This window comes from Trifolium pratense, linkage group LG1 (genome assembly GCF_020283565.1).
Source record: "Trifolium pratense cultivar HEN17-A07 linkage group LG1, ARS_RC_1.1, whole genome shotgun sequence".
Lineage (NCBI taxonomy): Eukaryota > Viridiplantae > Streptophyta > Magnoliopsida > Fabales > Fabaceae > Trifolium > Trifolium pratense.
The window spans coordinates 32,799,168-32,822,926 of NC_060059.1; the positions used below are offsets into that span (position 1 = coordinate 32,799,168).

At 28.7% G+C, this 23,759-nt stretch overlaps 2 protein-coding genes and 2 long non-coding RNA genes across 4 annotated transcripts; all 4 read right to left on the minus strand.

Moving 5' to 3' along the window:
* Positions 1–3,183: 3,183 nt before the first annotated feature.
* On the minus strand, positions 3,184–4,909 carry LOC123896575 (B3 domain-containing protein At3g17010-like). The gene is made up of 4 exons (XM_045946948.1): positions 4,569–4,909; positions 3,997–4,476; positions 3,635–3,909; positions 3,184–3,483 (listed from the first exon to the last, which is right to left on the minus strand). Exons 1-4 carry the CDS (start codon positions 4,623–4,625, stop codon positions 3,462–3,464), a joined length of 834 nt encoding a protein of 277 aa, XP_045802904.1. The 5' UTR covers positions 4,626–4,909; the 3' UTR covers positions 3,184–3,461.
* Positions 4,910–8,090: 3,181 nt separating this feature from the next.
* On the minus strand, positions 8,091–9,744 carry LOC123899692 (B3 domain-containing transcription factor VRN1-like). The gene is made up of 4 exons (XM_045950907.1): positions 9,570–9,744; positions 9,068–9,473; positions 8,459–8,565; positions 8,091–8,374 (listed from the first exon to the last, which is right to left on the minus strand). The coding sequence occupies exons 1-4, from the start codon at positions 9,624–9,626 to the stop codon at positions 8,123–8,125; spliced, it is 822 nt and encodes a 273-aa protein (XP_045806863.1). The 5' UTR covers positions 9,627–9,744; the 3' UTR covers positions 8,091–8,122.
* Positions 9,745–11,879: 2,135 nt separating this feature from the next.
* Positions 11,880–13,127, minus strand: LOC123898801. Its single transcript, XR_006805434.1, has 2 exons — positions 12,892–13,127; positions 11,880–12,165 (listed from the first exon to the last, which is right to left on the minus strand). It is a non-coding gene; the product is annotated as an uncharacterized LOC123898801 (long non-coding RNA).
* A 9,579-nt stretch (positions 13,128–22,706) lies between these two features.
* LOC123894511 lies at positions 22,707–23,542 on the minus strand. The gene is made up of 2 exons (XR_006803839.1): positions 23,381–23,542; positions 22,707–22,984 (listed from the first exon to the last, which is right to left on the minus strand). It is a non-coding gene; the product is annotated as an uncharacterized LOC123894511 (long non-coding RNA).
* Between the last annotated feature and the right edge of the window lie 217 nt (positions 23,543–23,759).

The window sequence follows — 23,759 nt, forward strand, 5'->3', positions numbered from 1 at the left end:
GATGATTGCGTAAACTAGCAAAATGTTTATGGTTCTTTGAATGACTATAGCTCAATTAACTGTTATTTAATATGGATGGAGTATGAAAACAGGTGTGATTCAACTATCGATGAACTTAGCATGTCTCGTCAATGGTAATATTGCCATTAATACTTCATTAGGAACAGTTGAGACTCGGGACTAGTGCAAGTGTGCGAGACAATCTTCAATGGTGAGTACTTATTTCTTAAGAATCAGTATCTAATAGGTACTCCTATTGGAACAAAACAAAAATAAGTATCTAATAGGTACTGGTTCTACAATAAACAATAATACCTATATGATTTTTGTGGGATTATAATGATATAGAGTTATTGGTGAGATATGTTATTGGTAGGACCAATTTAAAACTTTTTAAGAGGTGTTGGGTTGGAGGGGTTGAGTGCTTATTAAGTACTATGATTAAAAAATTATAAATAAGTAATGTGTATATGTGGAATTCACTTAAGTACTAAAAAATGAGGAGCTCCATTGTGAATGCTCTATCATCAATCTACTGCTAGTAAAACAAAAAGTTAAATATATTTGGACAAATGATAATATGTCCTCTAAGCATTGGCGGAACCAGATTTTTGGACAAATGATAATATGTCCTCTAAACATTGGCGGAACCAGATTTTTTTTTGGATGAGCTGCGAAAAAAATTTATAATGAATAAACTGTCAAATATCCCCCTTAAAATTTGTTAAATACCCCCCCCCCCCCTCTCCCCGAAATTTAGAAATAGGAAAATACCCCCTCTGAAATTTTAAAAAGTCAATCAAATCTGGTTCCGCCACTGCTTAGAGGACATATTATCATTTGTCCAAAATTATTTAACTTTTTGTTTTGCTAGCAATAGACTGTTAGAATATTCACAATGAAGCTCCTCATTTTTTTGTACTTAAGTAGACTCCGCGTATACACATCACTCATTTATCCTAGTACACAAAAAAATAAAGGAAGAAAAAACAATGCGATAGTTGAGTTTTTACCAAGAAACTATTTCTAACAGATGAGTTTTATCCTATATATCCACCAACTTCTCGACCGAAGCAGACCTAACAACAATGATACACTGTTTCCAAAAGAGGCCCAGTAGACCACACAACAATATGCAACACTGAAATCAACTCGAGATGCATGGGGCCAAGGACGGAACCCGAAAAAATCATTTAGGGTGGCGAAAATATAACACATATTTGTAAAAAATAAAAAACAATAATAATTAACCAACTTATCATAAAAAATAAAAATAAAAAAACCAACTTCTACTATTAATAATTGGGTTTTTTTTTTGTGTAGTGGGTGAACTCACACACTATAAATATGGAGAGATGAGAAATTCGAGGTTTGCATCATAACTCTTTTAATAATGTCTCTAATAACTATCTATGTCTCTAATAACTATCTATGGGTGTTGTTTACCTCATTAACAACCATCGGAGGAATCTTAATATTCACATCAGAAATGTTATATAAACAGATTTTTTGAACACAAGTTGGACAAATATACTGATTTACATTTTTTAATAATATATTATGTTGATCGATTTGCGTGCATAGCCTTTTCCATTTATATTATGATAAGATGTCGTATTTTTATCGGCCAAAATGTGTTTGTATAGCATGCCTCAATTCACATAGGGTGCAATGGCTGGCAGCAAAGGGTCCAAGGGATTATTCAATGACCAAACTAGCAGGACCAAAATAACCCACCGAACAAAACCAGTCCACGGTGGACTATTCCATATTTAAGTAGAAACGTTCACTAAAATGGAAGGATTTGGGAAGTGACAAATTAAAAGTGACAAAAAAATTATTTACTTTATAAACAAGAGTTTTATATTTTGTGGTTTTGTTTCATTGAAAGGGAAAAAATTGGGATATGAGTTTGTAAAGGATATTCAAAAATTGTCTTAATTTGTTGAATGATTTTGTTTAATGAGCACACGGTGATAAACTGGTAAGTTTTGGATTGGAATCAATTGTACTGTTATCGTTTGAATTATTGTGTCTATATAATCATGCGGTGATACAAATTAATTTTGAATGAATTTATTTTATAAATTTGGTTTCTTCAAGCTAAAGGTAAATTAATTCTATCATTTGCTTATAAAAAAAAAATTTATATATTTTTTTTTAAACTGTAAATTAATTTATATCAATCTAAGCACAAAGATTTTTTTTAGTGCAGGTCTAGTGGTTATAGGTTTATACACTATAGTGTCCGTTGAAGTGAAAAACAAACACTAGCATCAGTGACATCCATGAATTCCTTGGTACCAGATCTTTGAAACATGTTAGAGTACTTTGTTTATTGGAATTATTATTGAGAGAGTGATTTGTATAAATATGAAGGATATCAATGAAGAGAAAATTCAAGATATCAAGTTTTGGTCTCCGAAGTTGTAACCTAGTGTTAAAGAGTTGGGACGTTGAACGAGCTTAAGAAGAAAGTTCAGGGTTTAATCCTTGACTACTAATATTTTTTCGTCCCCTCTAACAATATACAAACTAACAACTAACATTTCCCTGTTAAAAAAAAAAGCTTTGGAGAATTAATTGGTGCTATGGGTATAATACTAGAAGAAACAATGAATTAAACTGAAGATTGTGTGAAAAAGGTGATGGTAAGAATTCTCAAATCTTAGTTGGTAGATCTGAAGTAGATGAGAACATAGAGAGAAAATGTTGTGTGTGGTAGTTCTACTACTCTCTATTGTGATCGGTGGTTTCGATAATAAAATATTAATCGTGTCAATATAAAATTCGTTTTGAATTTACGTTCCGAACTAATGCTAAGTTTGAAATGTAAATTTTGAATTGAATTTAAGGGTAAAAATAGAATTTTAAGGGACCTAAAGGGAAAAAAATGCATAAATCAAAATTTTATTATTTGAACCTAAAATTTAAAGTACATACATCATTTATGACATTATATTTATTAATTTTTATCTTACTTTTTTACCTACAACTTACATACATTTAAAAAATGCACATAAATAGCAAATAAACCTTAATTGACATCCTTTTAATTTCAAAATATCATTTCACATTTAATTGGTACAAATCATCATAAATATAGACAAAATATTTTTAAATAAAAAAACAAGATTTTAGTTTTCCCAAATCACTTTTGCAACATATTCTCTCTATACCAAGTTCAATCAAAAAGTGATTTACTAAACAAAGACCACATCATACAAATCATAACAAAGTTCAATGCATAAAACTGATTTACTAAACATCTAGTTATAGTACCTTGAAAGTACAACATATATTAAACAACTAAATACTTTTTTTTTCCTAATTGAAACTTTAAACAAATTTCTTCTCATCAATCAACTCAATGAGTCAAATATCACCAATTCCTTACTCCTTACTCAACGTTGACTGTCCCCCATTTTCAAAATCTCCATGATATCGTCTTTTCATAAACCCTACTTACTCCTTTGGTTCAATCTACAAATACAAAAAATATATATATGTTATTTGAGACACAAAAAAAAAAAACATTGTCAAAGAAATTAAGAAATATAGATGTTAATCAAATAAGAATTAAAAATAATTTTTAAAAACAAAAAGAAAATAAAAAAATTAAAGAAAGAAAAACCTTGACAACTTCTTAGCTCTTGGTCTGTCTTTGGCTCGATCAATAATAACATTGAATGAAAGTGGTCGGCTTTGAATCATCACAAACTTGCAAACATCGTTAACTTTCAAGTTATATTCTCGGCAAAACAACGTCCAACCGCCACTAATAATAGATTTATTGAACTTATAAAACTTAAAGCTCACTTGCATCGGCGTGTCCTCACCCACCCGTAGGGTTGCATTAATGTCTTCCAACTTCTTCAATTGTTGTGTTGAAAACTCGCTTGGTATTGACTATTTCAAATCATGGAAATTTTATTAGAATATTAACTAATAATAAATAAAGCCAAAATTAGTAGATTTATTTTATATAAAACTTACCAAGTAAAAGCCAGCAGCATACGTTTTTGACAATACAACTTCAAAAAAGGGATTTTGATTATTGTCTCCCACATTACCAGTTGTTGTGCATTTTTTAGCCTTCTTCATCATGCCTTCTTCAACAACTTGTTCATCAGCACTTATTTCTCTCTTGATATTACTTTTTCTTTGTGGTTGCTTTGCAATTTCTTTAGCAACTTGTTGATCAACAATGGATTTGACATTGGAATAGTTTATTTCTAAACCATTGACACCAAATATGTTAACCATGAAATATGGTCCACCTATGTGTTTAAAAGTTAAGAGATTTCCATATTTGAGACACTTTGCAAAATTTTCCCAATTTTTTTGAAAGCAAATATCATCATTAGTATTACTCTCCCCCCAAAATATTTGTTGTTCAACACCATTTGGGAATCTAAGGAATATTGGGTTTGACATTCCTTTCCAATATTTCTCCACATATTTCTTGGGAATACTCTACATTACAACAAAACATTTAAAAAGATATTAATATTTTTAAAACAAAAAATATAAATTAATAAATATACATGTTGAATTAGTATGCTTACCAGCTTCTTATCTTGATATATTATCCTATGAAATTCAGGGAAATAATGAAATGACATGATGATTATGATGATTCAAGAAGAAATGCAGATCTACTTTGATAGAGGATGGATAGAAAGCAGAGGGAAGGAAAAACAAGTACTATTTGGGAAGAGTGTGTGTGTGATTAAAGCCAAAAATTAAGCTGGTGAGTTAAGGGGAGAAGAGTGTTATTGGTTTTATTTCATTGAAATGGAAAATTTTGGATATGTCTTTGTAAGGGTCATTCAAAAATTGTCCTCATTTGTTGTCTTATTTCATTACGTGAGAAAGTGAGTTAAGGGGACGACAAGAGTTTTATTGGTTTGTGGTTTTAGAACCAATTGTATTGTATTGGGTCTAGTTGTGCATTGGACTTGTTTTCATTGTGCTGTACGTTATCGTTTGGATTAACGTGTCTATATGATATGATCATGCACTGATACAAATTAATCTATATCATCTATATATAAATAGGATATACGGTAGTTTTCATTGAAAATGGAAACATTTGTAAAAGTGATTCAAGAAAAGTGGTATTATTATTAATTGTTGTGTATTGTAGTGCAACTTGTACGTAAAGGGAAAAACGATGTATGATGAGCAAGTAAAAACGTTCATTAAAATGGAAGGACTTGGGAAGTGAGAAAAGTGACAAAAAAATCGAAATTATTGGACTTGAAGAAGAAGAAGAGCACATGGTGGCAATTAAATTGGTAAGTTGGATTGGAACCAATTGTATTGTATTGGGTCTAGTTGTGCATTGGACTTGTTTTCATTGTGCTGTACGTTATCGTTTGGATTAACGTGTCTATATGATATGATCATGCACTGATACAAATTAATCTATATCATCTATATATAAATAGGATATACTCCCTCCGTCCCAAATTATAAGGGAAAATAACCCATTTTTTTTGTCCCAAATTATAAGAGAAAAATCATTTTCAAAAATGTTTTTTTCCTTATTTTCATAAAATTAAATGCAAATTGCATTTAATTTCTTCTCTCTCTCATTTTCTCAATAAACAACAACCAATAAAAATTGTTTTTACATCTTCCTATGCAACTTATTCCAAGGAAAACCCACAAAAACATACTTCAAATTCTCATGTTTTACTTTTTCTTAATAAGTGTGATTTTTTTATTTTCCCTTATAATTTGGGACGGAGGGAGTATAAGTTTTGGTATGAACTTTTCATAATACCAATAATATTTTTGATTTTTTTTAGCAATAAAAATATTTTATTAACAAACTCACCATAACCTAAGACACATTTTTTTAGCAACAAAAATATTTTATTAATAAACTCACTATAACATAAGGAATTTTTTTTTACGGACATAATTTTTTTTTTTTTTTAAAACTTGGTATCCGGCCTTAAGACCGACTGATCCAAGGGGAGGACCAATCCCACCACCCATTTGTCAGGGCCCATTTAAAGCCATAGTTTTTTTGCTCTGTATGGACTTGGATCAGAGAAAAAAATCTCGATAGAGACGTCTCACCCGGGGCCTCAGCGATATAGATAAGATAGTCCTGCCACAACCTATGGGATCCAACACATGAGGTTGCATTTCCCACTCAGAACAGGGGCTAGTTAGTAGGATTTTTACCTAGAAACAAGTTTCATGAGATGAGTTTTACCTATCCACCAATTTCTCAATTGAAGAAAACCCACCAGCAAAATTATACTCATTCTGAGAGGTTAGGATAGACCACACAACAACATGTCACACTAAAGTCAGCCCGAGACGCACATGACACTCCACCTCTAACCCAATGAAAGACTCAAACAATTGAAGAATCCCTAGCGGGAAGACAAAGACAAATTTTCTAATAGCTATTGACCGAATCACCTTTGTGGGACAAAGACAAATTTTAAATTCAAGTCAAATTAAATTTTAGAAATAGAAATATATAATTAATTTTACTCATCAAAATTTATTCTAAAAATCTAAATTATTTTTGTTGCTCCAAAAGGAACACAAAACATAGACGCTATCTTTTGGTTGTTTGTTATTTTTATATATTCTTTTTCTGTTGAATCTACTTTGGAGTTTTTGTTTTTCTTCTATGATGTGTTCTTAACAATATGTAATGATCAATAAATAGTTATGTTTTTAAACTTGTGAATAATAGGTGGTTTAATAGGTGTCTCATTCTCATGCAAATATGTTGAGGAATATTTTTTCTTCGTTTATTAAGAGTAGACAATTGGTTGATGGAGGTGGTGTGGTAGGTAATGAGATTATAGATTTTCGCTAAGAAGTACATAAATGAATGTCTTAGCTTTCAGATAGATTTTGAAGTTGTATATGATTTGGTAAGTTGGTCTTTGCTAGATTATTTGATGAGGAGATTTGGTTTTGACTCTAGATGACGTGGTTAGATTCGTGCCAACATCTTTTATGGGAGTCGATCTCTTTGTCTGGGTAAATGGTTATCCAACCGAGGAGAGGTGAACATTAAGAGAGGGTTGAAGCAAGGGGACTCCTTTGGCGTTGTTCCTATTCTTATTGGTGGTTAAGGGGCTGAGCGAGCGGGGCAGTTATGAGTGTAGAGGAAATTTCCCTATATATATACTCGGGTTTTCGAATTGATAACTCATAGTTAAATGTATCAGATCTCCGGTATTTGGATGATAGTATAATGTTGTTAAGGCATTAACACATGTATTAGTTTCATGATAAGTATGACACACTTTACATTTCCATTCCCATTAGTTTTTTAATTTGGCTAATCAATTGAGATTTCATTGCATTACATGCTCATTTATGCTTCAAGGTTTGCACTAGTGGAAGAATCATGAGAAGTATCAATATATGAAACAACGTAAATAACTTTAAAAAAAAAAAGTTTCCTTGGCTTGGATTAGATATCTTCTTAGTTCTAAGGAATAACTTATGTGTTTGGTTTTGTTTTCTTGATTGGACGGAGTACTATTTATACTCTTTCTACGAGTGTAGGTAGAGTAGTTACCTCTTGTGTTGGATTCAATTCCTTATCCTTTTATAATCTATACAAAATTCTTTTTTGATGTTAAAAAAGATGTGATGCAACATGTTTAACAATTATGGTGAATTAAGAGGTTTCTCAACCCAATGCATGAGAGGCGAAGCTATACCAATATTACACAAATAGAGTAAAAGTCAAAGAGATGCCACGTGATGTGAATTTAAGCGAGTAAATGAGAGTCGTGGATTGAACATAAATAGATGGATATGATTTGGTGTTAAACTTAAAATTGACACCTGATGTCAACGGGATCCCAAGATTATATATATCATAAAAATCATACCAAAATACAAAGCTTAAAAATTGAGAGTTTACAAACATTCATGTGTTTAAACTCCAAAAGACCATAATACAGATCATAAAAACGTAAAACTAAGTTACATCGATCTTTTACTTAAAACAAAAAGACAAAGAAATGTTCAACTAAACATCCAGTTAGTACCAACAAATTGTCTATTTTGCATTCTTTCATAAGTTTTCTCCGCACCAAACATTGCAACTTCTTAGGACTTGATCCCTTTATATGGATCGTTTAATAATAACAGTGAATAAAAGTGGTTGGCGTTGAATCATGACAAACTTACAAGAATCCTTAACTTGCAAGTTATATTTTTCGCTAAATAACTTCCAACCACCACTTAGAATAGATCTTCTATTTTCATAATCAAACTTCATTCTCACTTTCATAGCCATGTCGACGTTACCAACTTGTAGTGTTGCAGTGCCTACAAAATTTTCCAAATGTTCTCTTGAAAATTTACTTGGTAATGCCTGTTTCAAATAATGGTAATTTATTAGAGATACAATTAAAACAAAAATTGGTAGATTTTCTATTTATTTTTATAGGAAACTTACCATGAAGTTGCCATAAGCGTACGATTTTCTCAATTTAATTTCAAAAAAGGGATTTTCACTTGTTGAACATTTTTCAACCCTTTTGACCATGCCTCTTCTGTTACCACCTGCAAAATTAAAAAAATAAGTAAATCAATTTTCTTATATTCGGATTCTCATCTCTAGGGGAAGTTTTTACACATTAAAACAAAATTTATGACATTTATTATTGAATAATTTAAAAAATATATTTAGAAGTTATAAATAAATTTTGAGTGCCTAAAAAAATTAACATCTAATATATTGAATAATTTAGTGATTATATTTTAGAAATTCCTAAGAAAAGCAGAATATTTTTAATTTTTTTTTTTACTATAATAAAAAACAATTTTTAAAAAAACATTATCTACTAGAAATGTTAGCTAAAAAAAACTACTTACAAAGTGAATTTTGAACATAGAACTCTATTATTTTTTTAAAGAGTTTTATCTTTTTCAGAAAAAAATTGCAATAAACCAATTAGCATAAACTTCAAAGTAATTATTTTTCAAATACAAAAAATATTAATGTTAAAAAAAAAAAAAAAAATTACAAGACATACAAAATTAAAAGATAAGTTGAGGAACTCACTAGAAATTTTTTGTTGTGTAGAATCCAAATCCATGTGAATTTTTCTCTTACTTTTTGTTGTCCTTTGAGGTTGTTTAACTATTTCACACTCTTCTTCACTCACTTCAATAACTTCTTCATCTTCAACAACTTCATCTTCATCTATGGATTTGATATTGGAGTAGTTTATTTCTAAAGCATTACCAGCAAATATCTTAACCTTAAAATATGTTCCACCTAAGTATTTAAAAGTTAAGAGATATCCATATTTTAGAGACTTTGAAATATTTTTCCAATTTTTTTGAAAGCAAATATAACCATTTCTCTCCACCCAAAATATTTTTTTTTCAACACCATTTGGAAATCTAAGGAATATTGGGTTTGATAAATGTTTCCAATATTTCTCCACATATTTCTTGGGAATCCTCTGCAACACAAAAATAAAAAATATATTAACATTTTTGTAAAAAAAAGCATGCATAAATAAAATGGCTAAAATGAATCATAATGTGAATATGCTTACAAGCTTCTTATCTTGCAATATTATCCTATGAAATTCAGGGTAACAATGAATTGACATGATGAAGATTCAAGAAGAAAAAAGAAACAAGCTAGTGTGTTGATAGTGGTAAAGGAAGAAATGTTGTGTATTGTTGTTTGATAGATGAGAGAACAAGTTGGTATGAATGTTGGTAAAAAGATTGTGTAGAGAAAAGATAAAAAAAACTTTCACCGAAATGGAGTACTGACTTGGAATTAAGGTGTGAGAAAAGTGACAAAAAGTTTATTGGTTTGAAATGTATATTTAATTGGGAGAAGGGTTTTATTGGTTTGTGGTTTTATTTCATTGAAAGGGAAAACTTTGGATATGGATTTGTAAAGGTAATTCAACAATTGTCTTGATTTGGTTTGAAGACCACATTTGTTGTCTTATTGCATTAAGTTGGATTGGAACTAGAAGTTGTACTTGTTCAATTTGAACCATTTTCTTTACCCTTATATTATATATCAATAATATCCATCATTTGATTCATTGGAGCTTGATATCAACCAAATTGGCACATAATTAACACACAGACAGGTTTAAAAAGTCACAAAAGGCTTCAAAGTTTAATTCATTTGTTTTGCCTCGTAGCAACTAGAGTCGAACTTACTTGCAAAAAGCTCAAAAATAAATACTAGATTAAAGAAACGGTTACACGGTGTAAGAAAAAGCAAAAACAAAATTGATTCAAGAAAGTATACAATTGAAAACGATAACATTAACACATGAATAATGAAGAGAGTATCCAACTTTGGAAGAAGAGCTTCTCCTAAGTCAGATCCCATCAACCTCCGCGATGGACAAATTGATGATATTCATGCTCGAGCGAACGTAATCGAAGTAGTGTTCGACAGAATCACCAAAACTTTATGTGAATCTAGGGGTTTGGGGCAAAAATGAAGTTTGATACGAAAATTTTCGTATTCGAATTTGATACAATTGATCTATACAGAAGCACAACTTAATTTCATATCAATAATGAATATAAAAGTGTAACACACAAATTATCTGTGTTCATTTTACGAATACCCTGAGTTGAGCAGTTATAGAATAATTCATACATGGCTAAATTCCATATCATATTATGGCTAGAGCGCGATAACTATGCTCGTCTTGTCGTTCCCTTGTGGAATTCAAATCCAGCTCTAACTCCTATATGAGGAGGTAGTCTTTCTGGTGCCTCATGGACCACAACATTTTATACATAAACATGGTCCAAAGCCCATTTATGATGAATAAAAATTCAAACAATATCGATTTTTATATTTTTGACAGTTTTGATGAACAATATTTTGTTACTATAATTATTTTAATGATGATAAGAAAAATGTTTTCCTTTAAAAAATATTTATTTGCATATTAATAATTATCTAATGTACCGGTACATTAAAAATTATCATATGTACCATGGAATTTGCCAAATATATATTGTATATAAATATAAAAACGAAAAAAGTAAAAGAGAATGTTTAGAAAAATAAAGAGGTACAAGAAGTCCACTATATCATAATTCAACAATCTTTACGATAAGTCAGGAAAACAAAAATGCAAATAAAACTACAAGGAAGTAGGAGACACACCACAAAAAAACTAGAATCTCTCATAGACACCAACACGAAAAATAGAATAACCCTCAAGAAAAGAGAAATAATGATCGATCACAAGTGCGACAAATCAACAAGAGGGCCTCAACTTACTAAACAACCATCTCATTTTATATCACTATATTACTATAAATTATTATTTAATTATATAGTATAATTATACTTATGATAATTATTATAATAAACTTTTGCATACATCAATGAAATTTAAAGATCAGAAAAAGTAAAAGTACATACTGTGAAATAAATCATAAAGGCACCAACGTTATCATATGTGTTGAAATAACATAATATTACGTACATTTTTAATTAACTTTTACACGCAACTTTTACGGCTTATTTGGAACATATTCAATTTTGTTCGTTGCTTTTTTTTTTTACTAAAAAACAACAATATTCATTCATTTATTTAAATTTATAAGGAATACATCAATCGAAATCATTATATATTCAAAAAAAAAAAATCATTATATATTCAATTTCGTTAAAAACTAATAAGGATGAATCTGCGAACAGGCTCACAACATCCGAGTTAATAGCATAAAATGGCCTAATATCTATGACAATGCCTATACTTGATATGACAAACTTCAAATGTCCGGAGTAATCATGTATCTGGATCTGCAACGTTGATGATGCTAAAGTAATTGAATTTGCACTGAATATGGATAAAAACTTGTAAATCTGAACAAAATCAAACACCGTACCAAGACGGGACAAACACCGTACTAACTCGAATAAAATCTAAAAAGTGTGGATATCACTTATTTACATTAAAGAAAATAAAAAACAATCAAGAGAAGTGATTCCAGATCAAAATTGATTAAAAAAAATTGGGGAGAGAAGAGAAACTAGTGACTAGTTATCATTAGCGAAACACAAACACATTTGTTGCCTGCATCTTGGAAAATCAGGAGGCCAACACAAATCCCTTGGACAATCGGAATCCTGGTCGCAGCTAGGCAGTGGTTCTGTGATATCAAATAAGAATTAGGGAAACATATCAAAATACATGAAACAATTTTGAATAAGATAAAAAGAAAATTCTTAGGTATCTTGATTTTTAATAGATACTGGTATAACTACTGTTTAAATAAAATTTTGATTTTTATAAATATTTTAAATTTTGTTTCTAATCTTAATAATAATTTTGTTTTGGTTTCATTGATAATTTCTGTGATAATTTTTTGTCCTTATTATTAAATCAATTTATATATATTTTCATATTTTTGAATGAGTTTTAGTATTCTTTGTTTATAATATCTCTCACAATAATTTAGAAGATTTTAACCTAAGATGAATTAAATATGAATTTTAAGTACCAAAAACTTTAAAATTCATATTTCATTGATCATTTTAAAAAAAATAAAAAAAAATAAAATTGTGTTATGAGAGGTTTCTATAATGTAGTAAACAAAATTGCGAAAAAAATTTCAAAATTTCGAATAATATACTTGAGTTGACTTACTAAAGCAAGGACTATAAATCGTGACGAAAAATAATTGATCAAGGATTAATCCTTGTTGAAAGTACTTAAAATATTTTGAGATATTTTGAATGAAAAACTTATTTAACTCTATAAATTAATATAAAAATATGCTATGATTTTAAATTTGGTATAATGATACAGGTACCCAACTAAATCTTGTGTACTAGTACTAGTGTCCACCAAATTAAAAATTGTTGATAAGAATTACCTATACAGTTTGTTACTGAAATAAATAGGGAAAAAATGATAATCACAGCACAAATGGATATATAAATTTTAGCCATATTTTTTCTTTTATGAATCTAGAAATAAATTGCTTGATCACTTTATAGTGTGAAAAAACCCATTCTTTGTTAACAAGAAACCATTCTTAAAATTATAATTATTAATAAATGTTTTTTTAGATGCATGTATGTGTTTGATTCTTTACCTCATTTAATTAATCACTTGACCTTTCATTATTTTTTTTTATTTCTTTTTTAGCCCTTCATAATATACAAGGGAAAATCTTAAAATAAAATTAATAAGGTTGATTGAAGACAAAAATATGAGTTTTTTTTAGTATCCATCCGAAGTCAAGGGGCTAAAATTACATGCTACAGTAGAAACTCTTTAAATTAATACTCGGTAAATTAATAAATTCTCTAAAATAATAAATTTGTCCGGTCCCGACTTGGGCCAATGTAAAAAATTGAAAAACTCGATAAAATAATAAGATAATAATTTTTTGGGAGATCCCTTTATAATTTTCGGTCCCAAGAAAATCATAAATTAATAATTCATAAAACTAGAAAAAATATACTCCCTCCGGTCCTTTTTATAAGAAACATTTTGGAATTTTTATTTGGTCCTTTTTATAAGAAACACTTTGACACAATTCCATTTGTACCCTTATTAAATACAATCAAATAATTCATTATAATGCTAGTGCATTAATTAGAGAGACCTATTTCCCATGCTAGTCAAAGGTTAGTTTTGGAATATAACATAAAATGTTAGAATCATTAATGAGAAAATTTACCTTCCTTGGTCTGTGTGATTTTGTCAAAGTGTTTCTTATAATAAGGACCGGAGGGAGTATTACACTCTATTGAAATATGATTCAATAGTTGTCTGTTTTCCAATGCATATGTAATTCTAAGTGGTATAAACTAATTTGCCTTTTTGTTTGGTATGTACAGTATAATTACTTAAAAACTCTTTAAATTAATAATTATTAATTTATCGATAAATTAATAACTCTCTAAATTAATAAATTTCTCCGGTCCTAACATTATTAATTTAAAGAGTTTCTACTGTATTATATTTCAAAATAGTGTTGCATGTGCTCTGTTAGGTTTTCCTTCTATGTAAGGTTGTAGGGTTTGCATATGCTTCAAAGGTTGCCACCATCTTTGTCCGTTAAAAACCGTTACCTTGGCCATCCTTCTCCCACTACTGGGATTTTTTTTTAGAGGATAGAATTCTGTCACTAATATAATATAATTTAGTAACAAATTTATTTGGTGACCAAATCTGTGACGACCTAAAAAACGTAACAAAAAGATTTTGTCACAAAAAGAAATACAAGATTAAAGAAACGGTACGTGGTGTAAGAAAAAGCAAAAACAAAATCGTTTCAAAAAAGTATACAATTGAAAACGATAATATTACATGAATTAATGGAACATGGTTTGAAGCCTTTTGAGGATTTGAGAATTTGGGCATTTAAAGATTTGGAGGGTTAGAGGAAAATGGAACACAGTACAATAAAAATGGTTTTAAGGACAAATTAACACAACATTCCCAACCCTTATGTATGTGGGTCTTTTTCTGTGTCTATTATAAACACCCGAAGTTTAACCAAAAAAATTAACACAACATTCACAATGACTATTCAGAGCATTTTTTCAGTGCAACCTTAAAAAAGTATCCTCACGGGAATCATCATTTACAGATCAAATTAACATCTCTAGTCCATTAACACTAAATCTAACCAAACACCTCCATCTAAGGCTAGAAAAATGGTCCAACTTGGACTTAATTAGTTTTATTGTGCTTTGATTGTTTGGATTGTCGTGTGTGTTTAGTTTTGTGATGAAAAAAATAATTTCAAATGTATTGATTTTATAACTTTGGTTTCATCCGCTTAAGATAAGTAGAGTGTAAAATAATTTATATTTAAATACACGTTATCTTTTCGTTGTTTGTTTAGCTATATGAGAAAAATATTTTGGAGATTCTTTTTTTTTTTCTTCTTTTCTTGATGTCTTCTTAACAACCTAATCGCCTTCTCCTCTTATTTCAAAACAACTTTACTTTCTCGCTATTTATTTAATGCTCTTTATTATTAAATCACTTTGAGAACCCCCAATTTGTTGTTTTAATCTTAATTTTAGTTTTAATTGAATAGTCGAAATAATAAACAATCCCTGTGAAGACGAATTCTTATTATTACTTGATGACCAATTTAGTACACTTGTTAAATAAACCGTTAAGTTTTTTTGCGCCGTTGTCAGAGATTTTTGAATTCTTTCAACAAGACAATTAGAACTTAATTAGGAATTTATTTTTCGTTAATTATAAATAAATAAAAAAAAGTTATGCTCCTTATGTCTTTTTCATGGTGCTTTACTATACTAAACCGGTTTCTCTTAGTTTTGCAGCAATGGCAGTAAAATAGATTGATAATAGACTGATTAACTTTAATTTCCAGAGATAAATACCATATCAAATTGCATGAGTGAAGGTGATATGTGATTTTGTGGAAGGCATATATCATGAGAGTAGATATTGTGAAGGACATATAAAGAAAGATGAACCACAAATGATCATGACCGATTACAATTCTCAACTCGAGATTCCTATATATATATATATATATTGTTCAAAAAAAAAATTCTCAACTCAAAAATATTTTTGATGAATTCTTGATGTCAAATCAAGTTTCATTTGATAACTTGAAGTTCAATGTGGTAATCTTCTTAATAAAGCACATGATTTTAAGAATAAGTTAAGAAGATTCTTTTTTTTGAAAAACAAAAATAATGGTATGAGAGAGAAGTAAAAAGTGAGGAATGTAGATCTCTAGTGTGAGACATTTGAGTCTCAACCAATAAAGATTAAAGAGAAAAATTACTTTCGCAAAAAGTTTCTTTATTCACAAAAGTGGGAAAAGATATACTGTATTAATTCCAAAGGCTTAGCGTGTGTTTGGTTCTGCGGCGGAGAGAATTGATTTTGGCAGAATTGATTCTGTAAAATTGATTCTGGCCAAAATTGATTTTAAGCTGAAGTGGTTTATGTTTGGATATATTCATGAAAAAGTGAGTTGAACAAAAAATTTGAGTGTAAAAATCAATTCTAGAATCAGAAGCTACGATTTCTAGCTTCAAGTAGAATCAATTCTGGAGGCAGAATCAATTCCACTTTTGAGAAACCAAACAAGTCAGAATCAATTCTACACGTCCAGAATCAATTCTGGATGCTCCAGAATTGAAACCAAACATACACTTAGTGTGTGTTTGGTTTAGAGGTGATTAGAATTGAGTTTGGTATAATTGAGTTTGACAGAATTGATTTTGGTTAAAAGTGAGTTGAGTAGAATATATTTATGTTTGGATAAGTTTATGTAAACGTGATTCTTATCAATTTATGTTGTTTGGATAGTTTGAATCAAAATTACTTTTAGATGTGTAATGACTAAAATGGGTTTGAATTGTTATTAAAACTATATAATTCATTTATATTATAGATAATTATTTAAATTTAATAAAATAAATCAAAGATTAGTAAAAAAAAAATTTCAATAAAATCTGATAGTGCACCCCAAAAAAAAACTGATATTTATTATTTTAAATGTATTATGTATAAATATTTATTGAACACATAATATTTTTTTATGTGCATTTTTTGACTAATATTTTATAGTGGAGTTTTTTTTTCACCTCGTTGCCATTGCCACTGCTTCATTAAAACATGAATTGAGTTTGATAGAAGTGAGTTGAACCTAACTTGATTTATGTTTTTTTTTTAGTAAATTTGATTCTTATTAATTTATGTTGTTTCTAAAAAGTATTTTTTTAGACATTTAAAATATTTAAAAATTGGTCAAAATTTTTTACAAAAAGGACTAGAGTTTCTTAAAATATTTTTTTCATCAATATATTATCAATATTGAGAATTTAATAGTCATCCATTATTTGTAGGATATATAAAAGTGGACCACATTAATTATGTTTAACGTGGACGTAGAAGCTAGAAATACCAGCTTCAAGTTTAAGCGATTCTAGAATGAAAAACGCGTTAAAAAATATAGAACCAAACATATAGGTTTTGTGGTATAATTGAGTTTGGCCTTGGAAACTCACGTTTGAGGCTTACAAACGTGAAACCAAACAAGCACTTAATTGGATCATGAAATTCCTATCAAATGAAAGAAAGAAGAATGATGTGTTCTTTCTATCATATATACTTCATCGGTTCCAAAATGTAAGTTACTTTGAAGAAAAAAAAACTGTATCAAATTATAAGTCACTTTACATTACCAATGAAACATGTAATGCTATTTTTCCTATTATACCATTAACTATTTATTACTCTCTCTTCTTTCAATTATTCAATTTATCTTTCCTATGCCATTAATAAATGACAATTTTGTAAACTAACTCATAATTTCTTTTTTCTATACAACATTAATTACATTTCTTAATTTGTGTAATTTTGCCAAATTGACTTACTTTTTGGAACGGAGGAATTGTATATGCCACCATAACAGTGGTTAGCGGTCAAACTAGTGACTTTAAAGAAGAGCTTAATGACAGACAACCCAAAATTATTTAAATTTATGCAATTTATTCTTATTTTTAGTAGTATGGATGTCAATCACTAACAATTCCCCTCTTTTTTAATTATTTGATGTTGTTTATTATTGAGGATCATGTTTTTATTTCATAATAAATTTTTAAGTTTAATAACATCTGAATTTGAATGACCTAAATCTCACAAGTCTAGAGAAAAAAAAAGAACGGTTGAAGTGTGACACGTACTTAATTAACCCTCCCATTCCCATCAATTTTTAATTTTTTTTTAAATATGGCTAGCTAATCAACTAAAATCTCACTATACATTACAGGTGCGTTTGGTTGTGAAGAGAAAGTGAGAAGAGATAAATAGGTGAAAAAGAGTAAGAGAAGAGAGAAAGATGTGAGAAATAGAGTAAATTTGATGTATTGTTTGGTATAAGAGATAAAAGAGAAAGAAGTGTTATTTATTTCTAAAAGGACAAAAATGCCCTTGAATTAAAAGCACTTATAAAAATTAATTTCAATTTTTTAATTAATTAAATTATGCATATTTTAAATTTCAGTTACTTGTATTAAATATTAGTCAAAAGAATGTTATATTAAATAGTTCAACTTGATAAACTATTAATTATAATATAACATAAATTTAAAATTTTGTTGTAGTTTATAGTAATATTTTTAATTTAAAAAAAAATGCTTCAGTTTGGTTTTAAAGTAAAAATTGATCGGAAGCTATTGATTCACGATTTTTTGTAAAGAAGGTTCTAGGAATTTTCAGAAAAAGTGTAGTCCAAGAGTTAGTAGAAGGAAACCATTGAAATGGCGTACTGCATTGATTAGTGAGCACAGGTAAGGGATGAGGGCAGTTTTGGTAATAACATATAATAAGTCATCTCTCCCCTCTTTCTTCCCAAATTTGAAGAGAAAGCAAAAAGTAATTGGGTGCACCAATTTTTTTTTCTCTTCTCAATTTTTTTTCTTCCCAAATTTGAAGAGAAAGCAAAAAGTAATTTTTTTTTTTCCAATCAAGAGAAGTTTTCATCTTCTCTTCTTTTTCTCTTTTCTCTAACTCTCTCTTCTCTTTTTTTTCTCAAACCAAACAAAGAGAAAATCATGAGAAACATCAATATATGACACAAAGTAAACAACTTTAAAAAAATTGTCTCATTAAAAATAAATTTCAAGTTCTAGAATTCAAAATAGTTTTCAAGCTCTAGAACTTGAATGTGTAAAACTTGAAACTTAAGATATGTATAGGGGATGTTTGAGTTCTAGAACTTAAACGTGTAAAATATTAAAATTTCATATATGTATCAGAGGAACTCGAGTGATAAATCTCGAAAGAATAAATTACATGCTCGAATTCTTGAACTCAATAGTAGGATATTTTTGAAAATTCAGAAACACGTAAAAGACTTAAGAGGGTGAAAAAAGATAATCTCACCCAACAAAAAATATCATTTATATTTAATAAATGAAATAACCACTTCCAAACATTCATTATCTATTTGAAGATTGGTCCATATAAATTTAAAACACAAAGCATTGCAAACATTCATATAGTAAAACTCCAAAGACCATATCATATATACAAAGCATGTCATAAAAAAAGCCTAAAAGATTCAGAGTTTACAAACATTAATGTGGTTAAACTTCAAAAGACCACATCATAGATACTGCCTGATCCAAAACATGAATTTGTTCATGTTGGACCAATTAATTGACTTGCTATCATAAGTTTGATCCGGTTATAATATTCCATACCACTACACACATGGCAACATAATAGTATATCCAATATTATTTTAAAAAGAGGACAGCTACTTTTACTTGCAGGTTTATTTTTTTATTTGGATAGTTTATCGTATGTCGTTAGTGTATATGTTAACACGGTCTTCAAAAATTCACCAATTTTATCATATGTAGTTTTTACCTCTCTTAAAAATATAACAGATTTGTCAAAATAAAAAATATATATAACAGATTTTGATTTTTGTTTCTAAAAATATAAAATAGGATGTTTTTGTCCTAAAATCAACTATTTTTAGGGACTTTGGTACGGAAAATTTTGGGAGGACAAAAATATGCCATTTTTATTTTTAAGAACTAAAATCAAAATTTGATTTATTTTTAGGGAAAAAAAATATATTTAATTAATGCTCTATTTAATTTGGTCTTTGTCAATAAAATTCCTTTTATTCATTTTAAAATTAAGTTAATGAAGTCCCTATGAGCTTAGCTTGATTGATAGGGACATAACGTTATAAACGCATGAGTTGGAGTTCGAATCCGGATATTCCAATTATCCACCTTTAAGATGAAATTTCTAGTCATTAGACTACTTGACAAAAAAATTAAGCTAATTAACATTTCGTTATAAGAATTATGTTACCAACGTTTTGGCCCAGTATTGACCCAATCCACCAATTCTGGTTGCAAACAAAAAAAAAGGAAAAGAGAGAGAATAAAATCACATGTTGCCAAGTTTACTTAAGCATGTGTACTAGTATAACTTGACTATCAGGTTGTGAACTTTTAATCCCTACCATTCCGATTTTTTCAAAATAGGGAGGGTAAAACTGCATTTTTTCAATGGACACAAAGCCAATTGGTCCAAGATGGACAAATGAATTTGTTGGTCCAAATTATACGGACCCCAATTGATAATAACATTTAATAAAAGTGATCGGCTACAAATTTACAAAGAATCTTCAACTTGCAAGTTATATTTTTTTCTAAATAACTTCCAACCACCACTTATAATAGATCTTTTATTGTTATTATCAAAAATCATGTTCACTTTCATTTACATGTCCTTACCAACTTGTAGGGTTGCAGTGCCAATAAAATTGTTCAAAGTATTCTCTTGAAAACTTACTTGGTATCATCTCTTTCAAATCATGGTAGTTTACAATTAAAGCCAAAATTGTTTTTTTTTATTGCAAATTTACCAAGAAATGGCCATGTGCATAATAATTTGTCAATATAACTCCAACAAAGGGATTGACATCATTGTCAGTTACACATATTTGGGAAAGTATGTGTGCTTGTAGCTTTTGTGAAAGTATGGTGCTTGTATTACACATATTTGGGAATTTTTTTTTTAATGACAAATAATATTATATAATAAGTAAAAGGAATAATTTGGGAAGAGTGTATGTGTGTATGATTAAAGCCAAAAATTAAGGGGAGAACAGTGTTATTGGTTTGTGGTTTTATTTCATTGAAATGGAAACTTTTAGATATTGCTTTGTAAAGGTGATTCAAGAATTGTCCTCATTTGGTTTCAAGACCACATTTGTTGTCTCATTTCATTATGTTGGATTGGAACTAGAAGTAGTCCTTCTCGTTAGGACCCATACAAAGCTTGTTCAATTTGGTTCATTTTCTTTACCCTTATGTATATCAATAATATCCTATCCCTACTAATTTTATTATGGTCCATTTTAGGGATGCCGGTAAATGTGAGGTTAAGTGCCATGTTGTTTAGAAATTGAAGATCGAACACTTTATAATTTAAGGGCCCGTTTGGTGCACAGGATAAGAGACATGATAGGATAACTGTATCATATCCTGCCGCAATCCAGTGTTTGGTGATACAGCAGGATATGATAAGTTAATCCTGAAGCTTATCCTATCCTGTCTCTCTAGTTATAATTCTTATCCTGAATTTGAGCTGGGTTACCAGCAGGATAGGATAAGAAAAAAAATTATTGATTTATTTTATAAAATATATTTTAAAATACATAAAATAAAATTAATAAAATATAAATAATAAAATAATTAATTTTTAAATATATGTGGTTTTCTCACAGGGGTAATTTTGTAATTTATATTTTCTAAAAAATCAAAATTTTACTAAAATTACAATATTTTAAAGTAAAATGATTATTAAAAAAATTGACAAATAGGGATATTAATTTAAATTTTATAAAAAATTAAATATAATTCTTTTGCAATAGTAGTTTTATTATTTACGTATGAGATATATCATATATTTATTTGGCTTATCTAACATGTATATATCATTGAGTTATTTATTTGATCATGATTCATATAAAAAATTAAACTTGATTTTTTCTCATGATTTTTATTTTAAATTATATAAAGTTATTTGATTACTTATTTATATTTTTTATTTATAAAATTCAAAGTATTACAAAATAATTTTTAAAAAATAACAATTGTTTTACAAGAGTAATTTTGTCATTTAAATATGTTATATATCTTATCATATTATTATGAGCAAGTATGTATTAAAAACAAAAGATAATAGCTATCATGTTAGTTATCCTGTGTGCACCAAACACAGGATATGATAATTGAGTATAACTGTTATCCTGCTGTTATCCTATCCTATCTTTATCCTGTTTTATATCCTATCCTGTCACTATGCTATCCTGCGCACCAAACGAGCCATAAAGGACCTATAAATTTAACATTTTAAAGTTTTGAGTTAAAATGTGGTGTCCAACTGTATGATTATTTTGTCTCATAGTAACTAGCTAGAGCTAATTAATTGGTCCTACGACAATTCTAACTAACCACCAGTATAAACTAGAGTTGAACTTGCTTGCAAAAAGCTCGACAATAAATACAAGATTTTTTTTGAAGAAGCCAAAATGGAATATATTAACACAAACAGTCTCCCCAGCACAAGACGTACCAAGGTAGACTACAAAAATTTACAATAAAGTCAAAGAGATGCAAACACAAACACAAACAAATCATACAAGGTCCAAACACAACAAAGAACTAGATTAAAGAAACGGTTACACAAATGAATAATGAATGAATAACGAAAAGAATCACTAATATAAAGGTTGTTTAAATGAAAATATATATTGTATATAAATTTATAAACGAAAAAAATATAAGAGAAAGTTCAAAAAAATGAAGAGCTACAAGAAATACACCACCAGAATTCAACAATCTCTAAGATAAGACCAGGAAACAAACATGCAAATAAAATTATTAGAAAGCAAAGAGCTAGGCACATCACCAACAAATTAAAACTCTTCATAGACACCACCACCACGAGAAAAATAACACCCCTCAAAAAGAGAGAGACAATGACCAATTACAAGTACGACGAATCAACAAGAGGGCCTCAACTTACCAAACAACCCTCTCACTATATTGTAAAATATTATAAATTATTTAATTATATATAATCATACTTATGATAATTATTATAATAGAACTTTTGCATACATCAATGAAATTTAAAGATCAGAAAAAGAAAAAATACATAACTGTGAAATAAATCATATAAAGACCACCAACATCATCATATGGGTAGAAATAACATAATATACTATATCTTTAATTAACTTTTATGGCTTCTTTTTTATTTTTTTAGGAAGCAACTTTTATGGCTTCTTTGGAACATATAATTGATAACTTAATCACTGGGCAAGGCACATCCACACATTTGATGCATGCATCTTGGAATATCAGGAAGCCAACACAAATCTCTTGGACAATCCGAATCCTTTTCGCAGCTAGGTAGTCGTTCTGTGATATCAAATAAGAATTAATGAAACCTATCAAATTAAATTTATATTTCATTGATCATTTGTTAAAAAACAATTAAATTGTGTTATGAGAGGTTTCTATAATGGAGTAAACAAAATTGTGGAAAAAATTCAAAATTTCGAATAATATACTCGAGTTGACTTAATAAAGTAGGGATCATAAATCGTGACGAATAATATTTGATCGAGGATTAATCTTTGTTGAAAGTACTAAAAACATTTTGAGATATTTGAACCAAAATTCCAAAAACTTATTTAACTCTATAAATTAATATAAAAATATGCTATGATAATGAATTTTATATAATGATATCGGTAGCCAACGAAATCTTGGGTACTAGTGTCCACCAAATTTAAAATTGTTGATTAGAATTACCTATACAGTTTGTTATTGAAATAAATAGGGAAAAAATGATAATCATAGCACAAATGAATATATAAACTTTAGCCATATTTTTTCTTTTATGAATTTTGAAATAAATTGTTTGATCACTTTATAGTGTGAAAAAACCCATTCTTTATTAACAAGAGACCATTCTTAAAATCATAAATGTTTTTTTAGATGCGTGTATGTTTTTGATTCTTTAACTCATTTAATTAATCACATGACCTTTCATTATATTTTTTTAATACTTTTTTAGCCCTTCATAATATACAAGGGAAAATCTTAAAAACTTTCAAGGACAATTGTACACAAAATAACATCAAGGACTTAAAAACTTTCATACATAGCATACCAAAATACAAAGCATAAA